Below are 17,763 nucleotides of genomic sequence, written 5' to 3'. Positions count from 1 at the left end.
GAAATAGTTGAACCTTTGGTTCAATGTAGTCTTCCTCGCACAGCCACTTTAGGACTTTTGGGACTTCCTCCATCTAATCTGAGCTTAGGATCAAGATCGGATCTGTTGCTGAAACTTATGTTTCTGGCAAGATTGGTATTAATTAAGCATTGGAAAGACAGGATACTTCCAGATGTAAAAGAATGGAAAAATTTGGTGAAGGTTGTTAAATCTTACGAATGCACGTATGAGATCCGGTATAGAAGGAGTAACCGACTAAAGGCCATCTGGGATTTGTGGAAATAAATAGAGAGGGTGACTTGCCTGATAACCATTTTTGATACAGCCTTTGATATGCTTTTTTTTTTTTTTTTCCATCTCCAGACCGGGAAAATGGGTGGGGGGAGGGTGTGGGAGGGGAGAGGTAAAAGGTTTTTGTTTATCGTCTACAGCCAATTCTCTGGCATCTGTATTGATACGAATTGCTAGACAATCAAGATACATTGTCTGTAGTGATGAAGGTTGTTTGTAAATTTTTAAATGATGTATGTTCTCTGTTTTTTGTTGTTGGTTTCTGTTTGCTATTTGTCAATAAAGCCTTAAAAAAAAGAAAAAAAAAAAAAGTAGAACTTCGCCTGCGAATAGGTTTTATACTGCCGTTGGCCCACTTGGATGCCGTGTATATTGGGGTTGTTCCGAATCGTGCATGCCAAGTGTTCCATCACAGTGATGTATAGTGAGGAGGAGAGAGGGCAGCCCTGAAGGGTGTCATTACGGGTAGTGAGGGTCTGTGAGGGTGTGGCCGACATGAAGCCCCAGTGGACCCTATCGAAGGCTTTCTCTGCATTAATTGCCAGGAGGCATGAAGGGATTGTGTGCTATGAGGAATGTTTTTAGATTGTCCCTAGCTTCCCTGCCTCTTACAAACCCCCCTTTGGTCAGTATGGATCACATTTGGTAGGTGAAGAGCTAGGTGGTCGGCCAGAATCTTAGAAATAAGTTTTAAGTCAACGTTCAAGAGTGAGAGGTCTATAGCTGGCTGTGGGTAAAGGGTCCTTTCCTGGGTTCAATAGGACACTAATGTTGGCTTCTAGTGACTGAGGGTGGAAGGCCTTTAGTAGGAGTAGTTGAACAACTTCATCATGAGGTCGGGGTGAAGCTGCCCGGGCTCTTCCCATTCTTGATGGCCTCTGAGGTCTCACCAAATTCCACCTCTAGAAATTAGTGTGGCAGTATATGAGGATTTTCCTCTTCATGCTGATCGCACATTGTAATGAAAGGGTTAAAATGAGACCGCCTCGGGTCTTCAGAAGACCCAAAGACCTCTGTCTGAAGTCTGTATTTGATGGGCTCTCCAATCGCAAAATTAACTAGACTTATAAGGTTCTGTACGGCAAGGGAGACGCCAGATGACATCCAGTACACGGCAGAGGACACGCCGCAGTAGAACGTCATTGGTGACCCTTTGGTGCGCTGCGTGTCCTCTGGGCTTCTAATATATGGACTCTTAGGAGTCCACTGACCACTAGGAGTGAATAAGATTGTGCATAAGTAGGTAAATATTTCAAAAATTATGTGTATAAAGCAAGACATACGCTTCTAATATAAAAGACAAAAGTAATTTTAGGGTCTCAATAAATTCACAAGATTATTAAAATGGTCACAAACTCAGATTAAAAGTAGAGGCAGAGTTATTGCATATATTTTATATAAAGTCAGTACAGTAATAGGGAAATTAATAAATAGTATAAAGTTGCATACTGTATATACTCAAGTATAAGCCGACCCGAATATATAAGCAGAGGCCCCTAATTTTACCACAAAAAAAACTGGGAAAACCTATTGACTTGAGTATAAGCCGAAGGTGGGGACTGCATTGGTCACAGCCTCCCAGTATACAGCCAGCAGGTCCCCTGTAGTATATAGCCAGCTCTCTTTTAGTATACAGCCCGCATAAAAAAAAAAAAACAACTTATACTCAACTCCTGGCATCCCCGATGCTCGTCGCGGCTCCTCTATCTTCTTTCCGCTGTGACAGCCGGCAGAGACTCATCCATGCGATCCACCAGCTGGCGCATCATAGTATGCGGTGGCCGGCAGATTGCACTGCCGCAGCTCTGCCACCTGTAACAGCGGAAAGAAGATAGAGGAGGACCGGTGACGAGCATCGGGAACGCCGGAAGGTGAGTGTATAAATTTTTTTTTTTTTTTTTTCCATTGACTGGTGTATAAGCCGAGGTGAGATTTTTCTGCACGTTTTTTGTGCTGAAAAACCTCAGCTTATACATGGGTATATACGGTAACTATTACAGCATGATGAGAAGTCAAACATAAAGGGCACATAGAAAGTGTCCAATTTCATAGGGGATGTAAAATACAGATAAAGATGACTTATTTTGCACCAATCCCGTTAAAAGGTTCGATATATTATATTATATTTTATGAGCTGTGTTTGAGGGTAACTATATAGTATAAACATTTTGTAAAATAAGTTCTGCTTCATTTATATATTACAGACCAGAGAGAGAGAGAATAATATGATGCTATTACTTTCATTTTGTTGCAGGTCGCATAGAATGAGGATGTGTAATTAGTAAACACTCACCGAATGGCCCAATGTTCGGGAAGGGTATGCAGCTTTTTATACACTTCAGAAAGGAGCGCAGGTCTGCATGAGCTGCGCATGTGTGAAGAGCGATGTCGCAGAATGTAGATGTAATAGATACGCAGGAGGATGTGGAGTGATGCAGGGCTGGGAGCGCTGCTTAGTGGTATAACAGAATGCTAGGGAAGATTTGTGATGGTATAATGTGATGTGAGTATAGGGATAACTAGTCGGCAAATATTTATAACCTGAGGTTGGTAAAATTCATCAATAAGCATAAATAAGCTGATTAATACATTGTGTATAGGTAAGTAATTAAAAATAAAGGAACCAAAGCCAAATAGAGGGCTCGGCAAATTGGAGGCAAATTTAACCCCAGGGTTTTTCCACTCATTTCTCGCTCTCCAACTTCAAAAATCCATAACTTTTTCATTTTTCCGTGCACAGACCTGTGTGAGGCTTATTTTGTGCGTAACAAATTTTACTTTTCCGTAATGTTATTTGTTTTAACATGCCGTGTACTGCGAAGTTGAAAAAAAATTCCAAATGTGGAAAAATTGAAAAAAAACCGCCACGTTCTTGTGGGCTCAGTTTTTACGACTTTCACTCTTCGCTCCAAATAACACGCCTACTTTATTCTTTGGTTCGGTGCGATCGCGGTGTCACCGGATTTATAGATTTTGTGTTTTAATACATTTTCAAAAATTAAACGAATGTGTACAAAAAAGAAAAAAATTTTTTTGCCATCTTCTGACGCTAATAACTTTTTCATACTTTGGCGCACGGAGCTGGGGGAGGGGTCATTTTTTGCAAAATGAGGCGACGTTTTCATTGCTGCCATTTTGAGGTCTGTGCGACATTTTGATCATTTTTTATTTCATTTTTTTATGTTACGTAAAAAGGTGTAAAAGTCGCATTTCGGACATTTGGGCGCCATTTCCCGCCTCGGAGGTCACCGCCGCCCGTAGCCGTTTTTATATTTTGATAGATCGGGCATTTTGGGACGCGGCGATACCTAATATGTCTGTGATCTTTACTGTTTATTATGTTTTATATCTGTTCTAGGTAATGGGGGGTTATTTGAACTTTTAATTTATTAATTTTTATTTTTTAAACTTTTTTTTTTTTCACTATTTTTTAGACCATCTAGGGTACATTAACCCTAGATGGTCAGATCGCTCCTACCATATACTGCAATACTACAGAAAATATGCAACAGTTTTGCAATATATGGCATTTTTGCAGGTCATACATTACAATGAGCCACTGGCTCATTGTAACGAACCTGCATAAGCCATGTAGCCTCGTGTCAAAAGAAGACCCAAGGCTACCATGGCAACCGATCGCCGCCCCCCGATGACGTTCGGGGGCACGGCGATCGGAAAAAAGAGAGGGTTAATAGCCGCGATCGGTGCAAGCACCTACCACGGTTATTAGCGGTGGGGGTTTTGTGCAAAATGCAAAAACCCCCACCTCTGTATGAAGAGGACTCAGCCCGTGAGCCCTCTTCATACATCCCTTATACCTCTGCGCCGTAGAGCTACGGCGCAGAGCGTAAAGGGGTTAATGGGGGTGAGGAATGACATGGAAGATACTAAGATGTAGAATACTCATGTGAGAGGCCAAGCTCCATCCATGGTGGTGATAATAATCCTTCCCCACAGTACTACAGCTAGTATCTTGGAGATGCCTGTGTAGCAGATCACAGAAGATGATGCCTTACATTAAGGCCGCATTCATACGGCTGTCAGGGGGATGTATTTAAGGGACCCGGCCTGCTCTCTCCTTCTCTGTGTGTACTGCCGTGCGGCTCTGTTGCCACCTCTCCAGTGTACCGCTGTATACTCGCCTGGCTACAGCCGGGAAGGCATACGTTGCTGTAGAGGAAGCCTTATTGTAGAGTTAGTGTAGCTGCTGCACCGTGCTAGTTTCCCGTATTTCTATAATAATAATAGTACATTTCTTTTTGCAATTTCTTCTAGACTGTAGCCTATTTTTTGAGAGTACCCAGACAGTATTCACTGCCGTTACAATGTTCCCTTCATGTGTTTATAACGGTAGTGAATATTGCCTGGAGAATGCAATTTCACCATGGAAAATACGCAACACTTACAATGTTTGCATCATGTGTTTATAAGTGTAGTGTGTTTTCTCTGGCAAAGTAGCATACTACAGACAATATTCACTGCCGTTCTATAGGACATAAATATTGTAGCGTATTTTATGTGGCGATGTAGCATACTACAGCCAATATTCACTGCCGTTCTATAGGACATAAATATTGTAACATATTTTATGTGGCGATGTAGCATACTACAGACAATATTCACTGCCGTTCTATAGGACATAAATATTGTAACATATTTTATGTGGCGATGTAGCATACTACAGACAATATTCACTGCCGTTCTATAGGACATAAATATTGTAACATATTTTATGTGGCGATGTAGCATACTACAGACAATATTCACTGCCGTTCTATAGGACATAAATATTGTAGCATATTTTATGTGGCGATGTAGCATACTACAGACAATATTCACTGCCGTTATATAGGACATAAACATTGTAGCGTATTTTCTTTATTCATTTTTCCTTTTCACATAGCTAGAAAAATGTGAAGTTTCCATCTCTCAAATCTTGTGGCTTTGTCTCTGATGTTGTCTCCTCTTACCTTTGTATATCTAAAATGTTCTAGCTGCTCCTTCAGCTTTGGTGGAACTACAACTCCCATCACTCAATAACTGGCACATATATAGGCAGAGCTGTCCTTATGCCATCATAGAGAACGAAACAATTTAATTATCCGATGTCTGATCTCCGTGGTCCTTAGACCATAGATCAGTGGATTGATCAGGGCAGGAATGAGCAGGTAGGTGGCGCTGATAAGATTGTGTGTGTCCTGTGACGCTGATTGGGACGCTCTGTACACAATGGATGACGAGAGCCTAAAGAAGAAGACAATCAGGATGACCAGGATGTGTGTCCCGCATGTGTGGAGGGTCTTTTGTCTTGTTGCCCCGGATATGGTGAATGCTGCCCTCATGATACAGGTGTATGAGATGGAGAGGAAGCTGATCTCAAATAGAAGGGATAAGACTCGCAGGGTCAGACCTACAAGTTTATTTTTAGAGATGTTCTCACAAGCCAAGCTCAGCAACGCCATGTGCTCGCATGCGAAATGGTGAATGACATTTGACTTGCAGAAGTGTACTCGCGAAGCAAGGTAGATGACGGGACTTATAACTAAAACGCTGCGTGCAATTAATGCCATAGTCAGGAGGATCAGGTTGTTCCTGGTCATTATATTGCTGTACCGCAGCGGCTTACAAATTGCGATATATCGGTCCAGTGCCATTATCAGCAGAATGTTGCAGTCCATTAAGACGTTCAAATAAATGACGAACATTTGGATTAAACATCCAACCAGCGAGATCTGGATCTGGTGGAGGAGGAATCCGAGGAGCATCTGTGGGATGATGGTGGTTGTGCTGCAGATGTTCACAGCAGACAGCAGGGAGATGAGGACATACATCGGAGCATGCAGGGAGCTCTCTGTCCGCACTACATGGATGATAACGCTGTTGGTGAATAGAATCACCAGATAGACCAGGAAAAATGGGATGAACAAGAGACGTCGGGATTCATGGAAACCAGGGAACCCCAAGAGGATGAAATCCTGATAGTAGTGAACCAAGGAATTGTTCAAAACATCAGCCATGACCAGGACACCAAGAGAAGGAACCAACCACCTGTCAAGATAAGGAGCCCATGTCACGTCTTACTTGTGCCGCCATTATTTATAGCTGACAATGAGTTTGCCTCTATCTATGTTACAATATCATTGTGTATATTCCCTTTTCAGAATCTAAGTCACCCCAACAGATAAGAGGACTCTTCCCTGACTCTTAAAAATAGAGTGGTGGGGGGGTTCTCTCTTTGATTAATTGCTGTAAAAGGCAGCAGTATGGGACTCCTTCCACTAGCGGGGCCTGGAGCTGGACAGTGTAAGCACTATGGGGCAGATTTACTTACCTGGTCCTGTCGTGATCTCCAAGGTGCATTGTCTGACGAGGATGAAGTCCGGTGCGGTTCTTCAAGACCGTGCGTCCATTTTCCTGCATCTGTCGCTTCCCCTCTGAAATCCGCCGGAGTTCACCTTCTTCTTCCCGGTGTGTGTGAGGGCATTGTCTTGCGACACAATTTGAGTTGTAAATCATGCGCTTAGTCCAAATCAGTTGGGTTGTCAGTCGACCAAGCCCTCCGATTTGTGTCGCATGCAACTCTCCGGGAAAATCCGATCGCGTGCACCAAAAACCCCTCTTAAGAAAATAGTCGGGAAACCCAATGAAAATGCGCCGTGCGGACCCTTAGTAAATGTGCCCCAATGTCACAGTCCTGTGGCTGTCTGCATTAAGAAGGGGCAGATATTGGACACAGCCGCGGCCCCCGTCTCCATCTGGGCCCCTGTTTCAGCTCCTGCACCTATCACACACTGGAACCCATGTGCCATTCATCCCATCTCACAGGAACCTTGTGGTCACCCATGTCCCCGTCTTCTCCTGCCCTCACCTGGTTACTAATCATTACTATTACCGTGTTAAAACTGCCCTGAATGAGGAGCCATCTCCTCCAGCCCCAGAGGAATCTCCCAACACCGGGGAGAAAATCACAAACTGCAGCAGATCTTTCATTTAATAATTTACAGACCAGTCTCTAACCTCCCTTTCATCTCCAAACTCCTGGAACGCCTGGTCTATTCTCTATAACTCGCTATCTCTCAGCATACTCCCTCCTCGATCCCTACAATCTGCTCTATGTTCTCCACTGAAACTGCTCTTACTAAAGTCCCCAATGATCTCCTCACTGCTAAATCCAGAGGTGACTCTTCTCTCCTAATTCTTCTGGATCTCTCGGCAGTGTATGATACTGTGGACCACCAGCTCCTCGTCAGGACTTGGTTTTCTTCCTATCTCTCTGACCGCACTTGCAGTGTCGCTTTCTCCGGTCTGTGGACAGCGACTCCTCATCTCTTGGTGTTCTTCTATCATTTCCCTCATTGTCATCATTAATGTTGTGTCCTGAACCCCAGTACTGACCGTTCTGCTGACTCTGGGGGTGACACATGATCCCCATTGCTTCTCTGATCTCTCTACGAGGTGCAGGATGATTGTTTGCTGTGATTTTGGGAATGGTAAATTTTTGTATATTTGTAGCGGATCTTATGTTGACTTCAAACCTTTAATATAGAAAGATCCTCAGCACTGGAAAATAAAAAAGGGATTTTAAAAAAAGTATGAAAAAAAGTAAACATTCAAAATTTTAAAAAACCTTGAATCAAATTTATAAAAAAAAAAATTCAAACAGGAAAAATGTAGAAGAAAAATATATATGGGATAATAATATGTGTCCTGTATCTGTGTGATCTGCTATTAGTTAACTACCTACCAACCAACCAGTGACCTACCTGCAAGGGTTGTATTAATAGTGTTGGATCCTGTTACTCTCATGACTAATGTAAACATTGAGCGTAACGTGAATTTTATATGTGACTGGTGAGCGGAGACGTCTCCTGCGGGATGTGATGTTTCCTGACTTCTATCTTCTCCGTGTGGACGGTGACTCCGTGTAGATGAGGCCGAGGGGACACGTAGGACACCAGAGATCTCATCAGGAATCTCATTCTCATGCTGTGCAAAAGATTTAGGCAGGTGCGAAAACAAATGCCACAAAGTAAAAAGGTATCAAAAACAGCAGGAGAGTGATCCCAAACATCCAGACAATGTCATTACTACAATTGGCTCATAATAATAATACTAAGTTAGAGCAGATCATGGGGAACATATACAAACAGAAGAATATATTACAGAGTACTAACACAGTCAGATGAAACAATACGAGTGAGGTCCCTGCTCGCAAGAGCTGTCTAGGAACCTTTGCACCACCAGGTCCAGCACATGCACAATACATGGGACGTGCGTCAACTTGGCTCGGCCCAAAGCTGCTACAAGGCTCTGGTTGTCATCACATAATCTTGTTGGGCTTGAGGTTCAGTGGCAGCAGCCACCCATCTGTCTGCTCCTGCATCTCAGTCCACAGCTCCTGGTGTGTGGTTATTTGCCCGGCCAGATGAGTTTAGCATGGCCTGGTGCTGCCACTTCCCCATGGTTAAGCTAGAAGTGGTGCAGTGGGCGCTGCGCTGAGCATGCGGAAGCATGAGAGGAGACTTCATCTAAACCAGTTCTGGTCTGTGATGTGTTTTCTTCTTGGTGTGGACAATACTGACTGCACACAGACATCACACGTGTGCATATATGGATTCGTAATTGACTTTTGGTGCGATACTCTGAAGAATGGTGCCTAAAAGGTGAGACTTGGTAAACACAAATCCCTATTCCTGAAAGGAAAGGTGCATGTCAGGATCGGAGGTAGTGGATCCTCTGAACCACCGTGGACGATGACACAAGCCAACACCTGGGACCAAGGTCGAGGTACGGGAACGGCAGGCAATCTCGTAGTTGGGGACAGGCAGGAGGTCAGGACGGGCAGCACGGGATCAGAGTCGGATAGCAATAGGTCTAGGCAGGCAGAGGAGTAGCGTAGTCAGGAACGGAACCCGGGACACAACTGGAAATCACAATGACAGCGCAGGGCATCGGACAAATCTTTCTCTAAGACACAAGGCATGAAGCTCCAGCCAAAGTCATCTCATCACCCACCCCGGTGGATGCAGAAGTATGCAACTATCCCTGTTATAAAGACTCCTTTATAGACTGAAACTCCCTTAACTAGTAGAGGGGGCTCTCTTCAGAGCCAAACACAGAGCTTTTCCTGAGGACAGAGGTCACATTTACAGATGTAGAGGCATCTATGAGATTTGCACAGGCAGTATTACTCTTCAAAAATTGCGTATTTATCAGCCAAAGTCTGGTCTGGGGGGTGGGAGGTCTGGGGTGGTCAGCCCTGGTCTGGAAGGGGTGTCAGCCGCCATAGCTTTCAGCAATGTGTTGTCTACAGGAGAGACCCTTCAATCCCCCACCCCCTCCCCACCCATTATGTAACTGCTGTGACATTGTTTGATTACTAATGGCCCTCCTGGTTTCCTTCTGGTATATAGTTTGGTTAGACAGTTCCTGACCTCCATAATTTGAAGGACAATATTTTATTAGGCTAATATGGTTGTGGACATCAAGGAGGACAGTAAATGACCTCTAGTACATGGTAGAGGAGGACGCACCACATTAGAACATTATTGGTGACCAATAGGTGTGTGCTACATGTCCACCAGGCTTCTCACATCCTCTCAGCACAGTCGTCTTCACTACAGAACGTAGAACACTCATGTAGAAGGCCAAGCCTCAAGCTCCATCCATGGTAATAATAGCGCTCCTTGCACACTACAGCTTGTACATTGGTGATATCTCCACACTTGAGGATCAAAAGACCCATGTTCTCACAAGAAAAAATCATGATGAGATTTCTTCTACAGAACTGAACGCTTGAGACAAAGAAACCAAGAATAGACTAAAACCATTTACAACATCCCCCACTGGGGCCTAGCCTTTTCTTGAGGCCTGCAGGCAACCGAGGCCCAGAATACCGGAGTGGCTGGCGGTTGCGGCCTAGGCACGCTGTGGTCACGGTGCATGGTGTTGGGACCGGAGGGCTGTCCTACGACCTGGAGGGTCTCCAGTGGGTGGTGTGTGCAAGAAATATGGAGGGAGAAGCTGATGTACTGGATCTCCTTGGAGCAACCCTTTAATGTCTAATATATGTCCCTGGGTGAAGGATGGGAAGCCCGTGTTGGTAACAGCCGTATCCAGGGTGCAGATGGAGGCAACGTTGTGCAAAATAACTCACGGTTATTTATTAGAACAACAGCAGGCAAATGGACCTAAACGTTCTCACAGCAGAACTGGTACTGGAGTGATCGTGGAGAGGGATGGAGCTTTGTCTAGTTGTGGAAGCAGCAGCTCTGAGTCTTCAGGCTCTTGTCCTAGGATTAGCTAGGTGTCAGCCCTGATGGCGGATTGACACTGGTCTCTCTCTTTACTCTCTTTGTGACAGGATGTGCTCTCTGGGGAGAGACGGTTTTATAGGAGGACCAGCCCCTACCTGTTCAGGGGGTTTTATTATCCTGGTCATGTGGTGGCTAACTATCCAATCACTCTCCAGTATACATGGTACAATACAATTGGTTGAAACTTTCATCCACTTAACCCTTGCCTGTTCAGACAGGATCTACAGCTGCTAATTACCTAATGACCCAGTGCTAGAGCCTTCTAGAGCAGTGATGGCGAACCTTTTAGAGCCTGAGTGCCCAAATTTCAACCAAAAGCCGCTTATTTATTGTAAAGTGCCAGCACAGCCATTTAAGCAATAATTTATTTTTCCTCGTTCTTTGATAACTTTCATTCGTTCAGCCTCCTAAAGACACCAACGCAGTTGAATGGAGGAGGGCTAATTCGCCTATCATTGTAGGAAGATTCTTTGAGTCCTGTCTAGTGAACTTCATGCTGGGGTGATGGCCTGGGTGCCCACAGAGAGGGCTCTGAGTGCCACCTCTGGCACCAGTGCCATAGGTTTGCCACCACTGATCTAGAGGGTTCATGACTCCCTCTAACAGCTCCTAACCTGGAGAGGGCACTGTTCGCAACTACTCCTCAATGCATGTTTTGGCAGGGGTGTTGCATACCCCCTAGACAATTGAAAGAGCCGCCCACGGCTCGGCTATGGACCAGATGGGAAAAGATAACCAAAGCTGGCCAGCAGCATATGGCCTCCAGGTGCTCACTACAGCATGTAGGGGTGCGGGTGGTAAGGTGCACTTTCTGGGAAGTGATAGCTATGTGCAGTGTAAGGAAAGACAAACCGCCCATGGTCCTGGAGACAGGAGTGGGTACATAGAAATGAATACTGTACAGTTGGTATCTACCACCCTTAAACCAAGTGTTTGTCAGGGAAAGGTGTGGTGTAATGTGCTGTAATCCACTCCTTGCACCAAGGCCTGAGAATTTGTTTGGAAACACGTCGCCTAGGTGACAATAAGATACACATAAAAGGTACACATTATACCTGTCGTCTGATGGTCTTACCCTTGGTGTATGATGTCTAGGTGTCACTTTTTGATCACCCCCGGTCCCCTAAGGAGCGGCAGTTTACAGAGGCCACACAATGACTGAGCTCAGGTTCTAGGCGTAAGCCGGTGGTGGAAACCGAATAATCTTCAACTGCAGGAATAAATAACTTTCTAATCAACTATCACTGCTCAAAAAAGTAGGTAAGCCCCAAAACATCAAAATAACTCCTATCAAGCTTCCATGGAAGAGCACACATGTAGACCTAAATCGATAAATAAGTCAAAATCTTTATTACAATATCAATTGACAATACATCACAACAAATACATCAATACTAAAAAAAAACACAAATACGGACAGTGTGGGAAAACTGGAAGGGTACACTAATATATTTATATACAACGCTGATGTTGGCCTAAAAATATCCAGGCCAATGTAGCACCATATATAACAGGTACTCTAATGTGAACCAGTTCAGGAAATTAATATTGTACAATGTACTTACAAATATTCAAACACATGTCACAACCACAGAAATATTGGCAAGTACCCACCAGACGCCATGGAAACCCTGCCAGTACACACTGTCCGACACACCAACGCGCGTGTGGTCATTTTGTAGCTCTCGACCCTAAATCTTAAGTGGACAGGTGAAATACATAACGCAATTAGTGGCAAATCGGCGCATGTACGGAGACCACGGCCATCCCGCCTCCGGCCGCCAGCGTCAAGGTACCCGCTACACCACGAAGGTATCCCGAGGTCCTAATTGACACCCGCCAGAAGCGGAAGGGATCACAGGTCTCCAGACATGCGCACAGCATATTGCTGCGGCCATTTTCTAGAACCCCATTCAGTTGTACAGAGTGGCCATCTTGGAATGGACCAAAACCAAATGATGGTGAATGTATAGCAAAGGAATATATATGGTTATTTAAGATGCATGATTGCATGAGATGATATTAATACATGGTTGTTATAAGTTAATTTCTAAATACATCAATAGGGATTAAATACATAAATCAATAAAAAAGGAAAATAGAATAATAAAGTTACAATTCCAAAAAAGTGTAGGAAGAGATATCCCGAGAGTCAGGGCACAAACCCTACATCATGGTATCATTTAAAAAGTGCTCAAAAAAAATAAAAATGACGCAATATACAAAAATAAATACTAAAAAAGGATATTTTTTTGGCACAATTAGTATTTTTTATTTTTGTATATTGCATCATTTAAATTTTTTGAGCACATTTTAAATGATACCGTGATGTAGGGTTTATCGGGATATCTCTTCCTCCTAATGGGAGTCTGCGGCAGCACCACGGCTCCCTCCAATCTTCTGGAGACGGGTCATTACCCCACTGGTAGGCAGCTGCTGGAGAAAAGTCTTCTGTTGGAGCCCCCAGATGGGGCTCATCCGCCAAACCATCTCCCGCCACGGACGACCCTTGAGATCCGTTCCCACTTGCGGCTTGGGAGATGGCTGGGGTACTCCACTGGTCCAGGCTTGCACCATGGATGGCGATGAGACCCACGCTGACGATCGCCGTAGATGGAGCACTCACGCGGGTCACTGCCTGAGGAGTTGCAGCCCGGAGGAAACGGAAGACTCTCGCCAGACGTCGTCCTCAAAGAGGTCCTCATAAGGCCTCCTTCTCGGGATCCGGGTGACACCAGCCAGCCAGGGTCCTCGGGGTCCCTCCCGCAGGGAGAACTCAATCCACTCCCTGTCCCTCAGGTTGTGGAGTCGTTCTGGCAGATCGGGCCACTTGATGGACCAGTGGGGAATGAAGACCTCCCATCCGGTGTAATCTTGGGTGGCGAAGCCGAAGCCCCGCTGCCAGTCAAAGCAGCGGACCTGGCCTATGGTCCGGTGTTGTTGGTTCCAGGCGCCCTCAACCAGCGTCCTGCCATCAACCGCTGGGCATCCACAGGAGCAGGAACAACTGGAGGCTCCACAGGGACAGCGGAAGCGGTGAGGGTGACCGCGGAAGCAGTGAGGGTCAGCCTCAACAGGCCCGGCAACTGGCTCTGGAACAGGAGTTGGGGCCTGCTCACGTGGTGCCACAACGCGGGCCCTGGTTACCAGCATTGTAGCCGGGAGGGGCAGCAGTTACCACCCGGGTAGTCTATGGTGCTCCGTCACCGACTAGAGGTAGGTCCTCATGACAGAGGCTCGGGTCATGCCTCTGTGCAGCTGGTGTCCCGCGAAGGGTCTTCGGACTGGCTGAGCAGAAACCACAATTACTGTCTCCAAAGCTTCCAGGAACTCCGGTTCCTCAGCGGAGGGGAATAGTCTAGGACCGGACATCCTGAGGACCTACCTCTCTGTTCAACATCCACAGATGTTCCGGCCTTGCGTTGAGGTATAGCAGGAAGTCCACTTCGTGCCAGAGGGTGGAGTCAATGTTCTTCCTGCCAAGAGCTGTGGCGGCCTCTATTTTCTCCTGCGATACAGAACTAGCAGGCAGGATTCGCGCCACTCGTGCATGGGTGGAGCTTGGTGAGTCACCTTGATTTCCCGCCAGTGAGGATTTTGGCTGGCTGAAGCTCCTTGCTGTGCCACACAGACTTCCAGAGGTTAACTCTTCAGGCGCTGCAGCACGGGATGTAGCAGAGCTGACAAAGTTGTTTAGCACACAAATCACTTGGGCCTTAACCCTGATGGCTGCAGGGTTATGCAGCACAGTCTTTCAATAAAAGGACAGTCTATAGTGCCAGTGTGAAGCACTTAATTAGATATCCTGTTTGTGACGCCAACTGCAACATTCCCCACCGGAGTCTAGCCTTTTCTTGTGGCTGGTGGTTGCGTCCTAGGCACGCTGTGGTCACGGTGTTTGGTATAGGGACTGGAGTGCTTTCCTACAGCCTGGCAGGTCTCCAGCAGGTGGTGTGTGCAAGAAATATGGAGGGAGAGGCTGAGGTACTGGTTCTCCCTGGGGCAACCCCTAAGTGTCTGTAGGATGAGTCCCTGGGTAATGAATGGGAAGCCCGTGCTGGTGACATCCGTATCCAGGGATCAGACAGAGGCAACGTTGTGCAAAATAACTCACGGTTCTTTATTAGAACAACAGCAGGCAAACGGGCCTAAATATTCTCACAGCAGAACTGGTACTGGAGTGGTCATGGAGAGGTGTCCTCAGGAATGGTTCGCCAGCCTGGTTGTAGATGCAGGCTGGGATGGAGCTGTGTCCAGTTGTGGAAGCAGCAACTCTGAGTCTTTAGACTCTTGTCCTAGGATTAGTTAGGTGTCAGCCCTGACACTGGTCTCTCTCTTCACTCTCTCTGTGACAGGATGTGCTCTCAGGGGAGGGCTGGGGGCAAAAGAGGACCTGCCCCTACCTGTCCAGGTTTTATTATCAGGTGGTCAGGTGGTGGCTAACTCTCCAATCACACTCCAGTGTACATGGTGCAATACAATTGGTTGAAACTTTCATCCACTTAACCCTTGCCTGTTCAGACAGGATCCACAACTGCTAATTACCTAATGACCCAGTGCTAGAACCTTCTAGAGGGTTCATGACTCCCTCTGACAGCTCCTAACCCGGAGAGGGCACTGTTCACAACTACTCCTCTGCCCATGTATCGGCAGGGGTGTTGCACATTGTTTAAAATTGCCACTTAGATTGTCATAGTTTCCCGTATTTCCCGTATCATAATAACATAAAATGTACAATTTTTTTTAGCCTGTAGCATATCTTCTGTGCTGAATTTCAGTGTAACCCTGACAGTATTCACTGCCGTTATAATACATGATGGAAACATTCCAAGTGTAGTGTAATTCCTCTGGTGAGTAGCATTCCCCAGAGAATATTCACTGCCGTTATATAGGACAAAACATTGTAGCGTATTTTTTGTGGAGAAGTAGCAAATCCAAAGTTTCCAGAAGTTTCCATCTCACAACTGTTGTGGCATCGTCTCTGATGTTGTCTCCTCTTACCTTCTACATTTTTGAACTACACGACCCTCCAAAATATTGTAGGTGCTACTTCAGGTTTGGTGGAACTACAACTAAGTTGTATTTTACCGTATTCAATAACCGGCACATAGATGGGCAGTGCTGTCCTGATGCTGTCATAGAAAATTAAACAGTTTTAGTATTCGATGTCTGATCTCCGTGGTCCTAAAACCGTAGATCAGTGGATTGATTAGGGCAGGAACGAACAGGTAGATGACAGTGATAAAATTGTGTGTGTCCTGTGACGCTGATCGAGACACTCTGTACACAATGGATGACGTGAGCCTAAAGAAGAAGACAATCAGGATGACCAGGATGTGTGTCCCGCATGTGTGGAGGGTCTTTTGTCTTGTTGCCCCGGATATGGTGAATGCTGCCCTCATGATACAGGTGTATGAGATGAAGAGGAAGCTGATATCAAATAGAAGGCATATGACTCGCAGGGTCAGACCTACAAGTTTATTTTTAGAGATGTTCCCACAAGACAAGCTCATCAGCGCCATGTGCTCACAGGCGAAATGGGGAATGACATTTGACTTGCAGAACTGTACTCGCGAAGCAAGGTAGATGATGGGACTTATAATCAAAATGCTGCGTGCGAGGGATGCCATAGTCAGGAGGATCAGGTTGTTCCTGGTCATTATATTGCTGTACCGGAGCGGCTTACAGATTGCGATATATCGGTCCAGTGCCATCATCAGTAGAATGCTACAGTCCATCAAGACTTGGGCGTATATAAAGAACATTTGGATTAAACATCCAACCAGCGAGATGTGAATCTGGTGGAGGAGGAGCCCAAGGAGCATCTGTGGGATGATGTTGGTTGTGCTGCAGATGTTCACAGCAGACAGCAGGGAGATGAGGACATACATCGGAGCATGCAGGGAGCTCTCCGTCCGCACTACATGGATGATAACGCTGTTGGCGAATAGAATCGCGAGATAGGCCAGGAAAAATGGGATGAACAAGAGACGTCGGGATTCATGGAAACCAGGGAACCCCAAGAGGATGAAATCCTGATAGTAGTGAACCAAGGAATTGTTCAGAACATCAGCCATGACCAGGACACCATTAGAAGGAACCAACCACCTGTCAAGATAAGAAGGAGCACATGTCACGTCTTACTTGTGGCTCCTTTATAGCTGACGATGAGTTTGCCTCCTTCTACATTACGATATAATTGTGTATATTTCCTTTTCAGAATCTAAGTCACCCCAACAGATAATAATCCAACAGAGGACTGGGTGGTGGGTTCTCTCTTTGATTAATTTCCACCCACTTAGGTCTCGGGCCCCTCTTTTTCTATCCGTGACCACCAAGGGGTTCGAATACCTGGAGAATACATGTGATAGCTTTAAAAAGAAAAACACCTACCACACATCCTTAAACAATCTTTGTGTGCTGGGAGCCTTAGATTTTGCCCCAACTTAAGTGCCCCCATTAAATTTACTACCCCTTCACTTTACCCTGATCTCTCCCAGTGAGTGGCGGCTGTCCGTTGTTTCTGCAGTAAGGGGTCAGTAACGTCATTGCGCTGCCAAGGCTGCGTCTAGTGCAGTGCATAATGTGAATAGCTATACATCACTACACAGACATACATGAAGATATATGCACACACATATACATACATATATGTAGCCACATGCACACACCTATAAATAAATACATGCAGCCACATGCGTACATATCCACCTACATACATGTAGCCCATGCGTACACATATACATGCATGTGCACACATCCACATCCATACATGTAGCCACATTCTTACACATATGCATACAGCCACATGCACACACATTACATACACAGACATGCAGCCACATGTGCATGCACTTTATATTGCCAGACTTGTGCACACATAGACACATGCATGCACTTTATGTTCACTAATTCACACACTTATACATATCTCTTCTGTAGTTGCCAGCAGTAAAGTCAGTGTCAGGCATACACTACGGGGACAGAGGGTTACACACGGAGCTCTGCCTCCTCTTCCTGTGCAGTCTGATGCCGTGCACTCTCCTTCCATGCTCAGCCTTTTCCTCTCTTCTCACTGACCTGACTGCTATAGGAGTGAAAGGAGAGGGAGCACAGGACATGCTGTAAAAGGCCGCTGTATGGGGCTCCTTCCACC

General features: G+C 45.6%; 2 protein-coding genes across 2 annotated transcripts; both read right to left on the bottom strand.

The window, feature by feature from the left end:
• Window positions 1-5,366: 5,366 nt before the first annotated feature.
• On the bottom strand, window positions 5,367-10,036 carry LOC140119731 (olfactory receptor 52E8-like). The gene is made up of 2 exons (XM_072139087.1): window positions 9,885-10,036; window positions 5,367-6,339 (listed from the first exon to the last, which is right to left on the bottom strand). The coding sequence occupies exons 1-2, from the start codon at window positions 10,034-10,036 to the stop codon at window positions 5,367-5,369; spliced, it is 1,125 nt and encodes a 374-aa protein (XP_071995188.1).
• A 5,706-nt stretch (window positions 10,037-15,742) lies between these two features.
• LOC140117119 (olfactory receptor 52K1-like) lies at window positions 15,743-16,684 on the bottom strand. Its single transcript, XM_072133555.1, has one exon. It carries the CDS (start codon window positions 16,682-16,684, stop codon window positions 15,743-15,745), a length of 942 nt encoding a protein of 313 aa, XP_071989656.1.
• Window positions 16,685-17,763: the final 1,079 nt, after the last annotated feature.

The sequence above is a fragment of the Engystomops pustulosus genome, chromosome 2 (assembly GCF_040894005.1).
Source record: "Engystomops pustulosus chromosome 2, aEngPut4.maternal, whole genome shotgun sequence".
NCBI lineage: Eukaryota > Metazoa > Chordata > Amphibia > Anura > Leptodactylidae > Engystomops > Engystomops pustulosus.
Note: the sequence above shows the minus strand (reverse complement) of the source record. Positions and strands in the feature narration are given on the sequence as shown.